Consider the following 4,173-nt stretch of genomic DNA (forward strand, 5'->3'; position numbering starts at 1 on the left):
CCGATTTCCTCATGTAGTTTTTTGACTATGAAATTTGAAGATGGGAGTATATCCAGCTGGGTCACATGAAGGAAGTAGTTGCAGATGAAGTTACAAACGTATGCAAGATGTCATTCTGTTTGCCACACCATCCAGTCATAGTTGCCAAGTTGCGGGTGGTGTTCGACGGATCATTTCAAGATTGGGATGGACAATCTCTTAACGACGCACTTCACATTGGCCCATGCATACAACGCAACCTTTTTAACGTTTGTCTCCGTTTTCAAATGTACAGATTCGTATTTTCTGCGGACATCGTCAAAATGTTTAGACAGATTTCGGTAACCCCTGAACATCAGGATTTTCAACGAATCCTTTGGAGAGAGGACCCTGAGGAACTATTGAAGCATGACAAGTTGACCACAGTTACCTATGGCACGGCAGGTGCACCGTTTCTGGCAGTCAGAATGCTGGAACAACTGGTAGCTTATCACGAATACGAGTTTCCAAGAGCTGCTAGGGTACTTTTGGATGATTTCTACGTCGATGACGTACTGACAGGAGCCATGAATGAACAGGAACTGCTCCACATTAAGGAAAAGCTGGTACTCCTTTTGGCACGGGCACAATTGGAGTTAAGCAAATGGGTCTCGAATAGTAAACGAATTGCCAGCAACGCGGGAAATGAAATTGATTTCTCAAAGATGGCAGCAAAGGTGCTTGGGCTGCATTGGCATCCTGGAGACGTCCTAACATATAAGGTTTCATTATTGGAACACATGACTTGTACGAAGCGACAAGTACCGTCTGAAACGGCACGCATCTTTGACCCACTCGGAATTTTGGCGCCAGCGGTGATCAAATTTAAAATTCTGCTTCAAGAATTATGGCTGCTTAATTTGGATAGGGACTCGGACACTTAGATGGAAGCATCGGAGTGTCACGCAATGCAGCTAAAAGAAAAGTTTCACCAGAAGAAGTCGTTGCCACGATTGGAACTTTGCGGCGCTCTACTATTAGCTCGTTTGTTCCAAGCAGTAAGGTCTGGTCTGCGCCAGAAGGATGTTAAGATACACGCATGGACCGATTCTACAATCGTTTTGTCATGGCTTTCGCATCAACTCCGCTTTGTCCATCGAATCAAAACAAGCAAGTCTGAATATTCAGGGCCTCTAAAGTTCGAGGAAATCACCAGAGCAAGGAAGTTTTGCCTACGACAGGCACAAAATCAATTCAACGAAGCAGTCTTCGGAGCGACGATCAACTATCTCCCTTCGTTGATGAAGATGGAATTATACGTTTGGGTGGACGTTTGGAAAGATCGCGATTGCCTGCAGATGCCAAGCATCCAGTAGTTTCAGCAATGTTTGTAATAACTCGACAGAAATATTGGATCATTGTCGCACGAAATCATATTCGACGTATCACATATGAGTGTTTAAACTGTTTTAGACAGCGCCATCACACAGCACATCAGTTTATGGCCAATTTGCCGGCTGTTCGAGTGCGACAAGCCTTTTCATTTGAGCGTACTGGATGCGATTATGCTGGACCTATTTTGCTAAAAGTTCATAAGGAACGAAACACTAGGAAGGAAAAGGGCTACATTTGCCTGTTTGTATGTATGGTTACTTCAGCTTTTCATCTGGAGCTGGCCACTGATCTCACCACAGACACATTTTTGGCGGCATTAAAACGTTTTATGGCTCGTCGTGGGAAATGCTCCCAAATGTATAGCAATAATGGTTTGTTAACGCAAAACGCGCACTAGATGAAATGTTACAGCTTCTCGCTTTACGCGAGCACAAGGATCAAGGTATTAAATGGAATTTTATTCCCCCATATTCACCACACGGGGGTGGTAAGTGGGAGTCGGCAGTATGCTCGGTTAAGCTGCATTTGCGACGAGTAATAGGAACCAACATCCTCACCTTTGAGCAGAATCTGTCGTTAATTCGCGAACATTGTGCACAGCAGTGATTAAAAATGCTATGCTCCATCGGAGTTTTTTTTTTGCTCCCGCTACTGCTCTGATTTCGAAGGGCTACGTAGCATAGCAGAGAGCACAAACGGAAAACGGTTGCTCTTCTGCTATGCTCCGTACAAACTGTAATTCCACAAACTAGGAGCACAACCGGGATAAATCCAACGACATCAACCAACATCACTTCAGAGTTGATCCTTAGACTGTCACCTTGCGAAACACATTGGTGCCTATCGTCAAGCAACTGTGAATGTAGGCGTCAAATCCGTCAGCATTGGCTGACTCATGTTACCCAGCGATCGTGGCCACTGCCAATATTGCAGATGCATTCGCTATACCCTCTTGTCCATGTTAACTTGCATGTTGGATTTATCCCGGTTGTGCTCCCAGTTTGTGGAATTACAACTTCTTGCTACGAGAGCGACTACGAAGTTGCTACGAGAGCAACATAGAAGCAAATGCTCCGTAGCAGTAGCACAAATTTAGTGGCACTGCGATTCTTTTGCTCAATATGATGGAGGCGGGTTAAACTACTCACGCCATTCCATCAGGACTCTACCTCGAATCGTTATAAGAGTTAAATGATATTGAGAACGCGAGGATTGACAGATGGTGTATAGTGGACTTCAAAAGCGACAAGAATAAACAGACCCTGGGTGGTTCTTTGTACACCATTTTTTGAAGATGCTATGGGCGATATTTGCGACGACTGTACCCACCCTACCATGAGCCTGTCAGCGAAAGTTATCACAGACTCCCAATACGAAAGCTAGGACTTCTCCTTCCACATCAAGGAACTAAAGAAATTAAAAATTCATAATGAACTTAATATTTATTCAAACAATTCAAAACAATAAGCATCTCCGTGCTATAGGTTTGATGACTTGATCTACAAAAATAATTAATGTCAACATTAGTTCAAACAAAAAAATTTTCGAAAATTTAAACAGATACGTTGCTTGCTTACGCTAATTTCCTCGCAACTTCCGTTCTCTCTAACAACATTTACAATGTATTAAATGCTAATGCTCACACGAATAAATTGATTTCATCAAATAAATGTCAACCCAAAAAAAAGTTAAATCGTTCTTAGGATTATGCGGATTTTTCCGGAAATTCATACCCAACTTTGCATATATTGCAAAACTTTTAACTCTAGGATTAAAGAAAGGATTTTTGAAAAGAGAAAATATCTCCTTATGAATGATCCTATACTTGCATATCCCGATTTCAAAAAACCATTTTTCCTAACCACAGATGCTAGCAATATAGCTTTAGGTGCTTTCCTCTTACAGGACCTTAGACCTATTTCTTATGGTAGTAGACCATGAACTTAATTATTCTATATCTGAATAATTATCTATTGTATGGGCAACCAAATATTATAGATTGCATAATATTTAAGATTGCACTGGAAAGGTACACTTTATAATAAGCTCACACTATTTTTGAATTCGGATTTAAGGCGTATAAGGGTACTGGGAGATTCATTGGATGCTCAGGATGTTGTTGCTTTAGCGGAGCAGAAATCGCTAAGAAAACTTCACATAAATTGTCGTGTATCAGACCCATGTGATCTTTTCTTTCCACTCAAGGAGCTTGAAGTACTTGTAATTGACTTTATTTGTTATGAATCCCCAATTGAATTTCCAGTAAATGTCCTAAAATATCCACCAAACCTAAAGAAATTGGCAATCAAAAATCTAACAATTGATGATGACCTTTTAACAAATATTTTGCAACTTCCGGCTTTAAAGTCTTTGGATTGCGTACTCGATATCAAAGTAACTCAAGATTTAAACAGATTTGCAGGGTTCGAAGAATTAATTATTGAACCGACACCAGAAGCACTAAAAGTTCTTCTCCAAGTATTAGCCAAAACGCCTTCATCGGCATTGAAGCATCCTTCTATTAAAAAGTATTGGCTGGATATAGGAGTACTTTTCAACTATCACTAATCACTTCAATAACGACTTTGGAGTGCGCATTATTAAACGTTGACTCTTTCCACTATGTTAAAATATGTATATAACCACCGCAGTATGTCTATCTCTTTCATATTATTCTCGAATGATCCGATCTGTGAATTGTAACGGACATTCTTTCATTTCTGCTTTACGTTCTTTTTCTCGCTGCCTGCGCTGCAGCGAATATTCTTATGCATAAGTTTAGTCTCTAATAAACCTCTACTCGAATAGGTTATGGGCCCA

The 4,173-nt window shown here is 40.8% G+C and overlaps 1 protein-coding gene across 1 annotated transcript; it reads left to right on the forward strand.

The window, feature by feature from the left end:
• The first annotated feature begins 302 nt into the window (after nucleotides 1-302).
• LOC137579529 (uncharacterized) lies at nucleotides 303-902 on the forward strand. Its single transcript, XM_068293311.1, has one exon. It carries the CDS (start codon nucleotides 303-305, stop codon nucleotides 900-902), a length of 600 nt encoding a protein of 199 aa, XP_068149412.1.
• Nucleotides 903-4,173: the final 3,271 nt, after the last annotated feature.

The sequence above is a fragment of the Drosophila tropicalis genome, unplaced genomic scaffold (genome assembly GCF_018151085.1).
Source record: "Drosophila tropicalis isolate 14030-0801.00 unplaced genomic scaffold, ASM1815108v1 contig_696, whole genome shotgun sequence".
Taxonomy (NCBI): Eukaryota; Metazoa; Arthropoda; class Insecta; order Diptera; family Drosophilidae; genus Drosophila; species Drosophila tropicalis.

What these genes read in the sequence shown, in the direction of transcription:
- LOC137579529 (XM_068293311.1), top strand. Translation starts at nt 303, where the DNA reads ATGTTTAGACAGATTTCGGTAACCCCTGAACATCAGGATTTTCAACGA.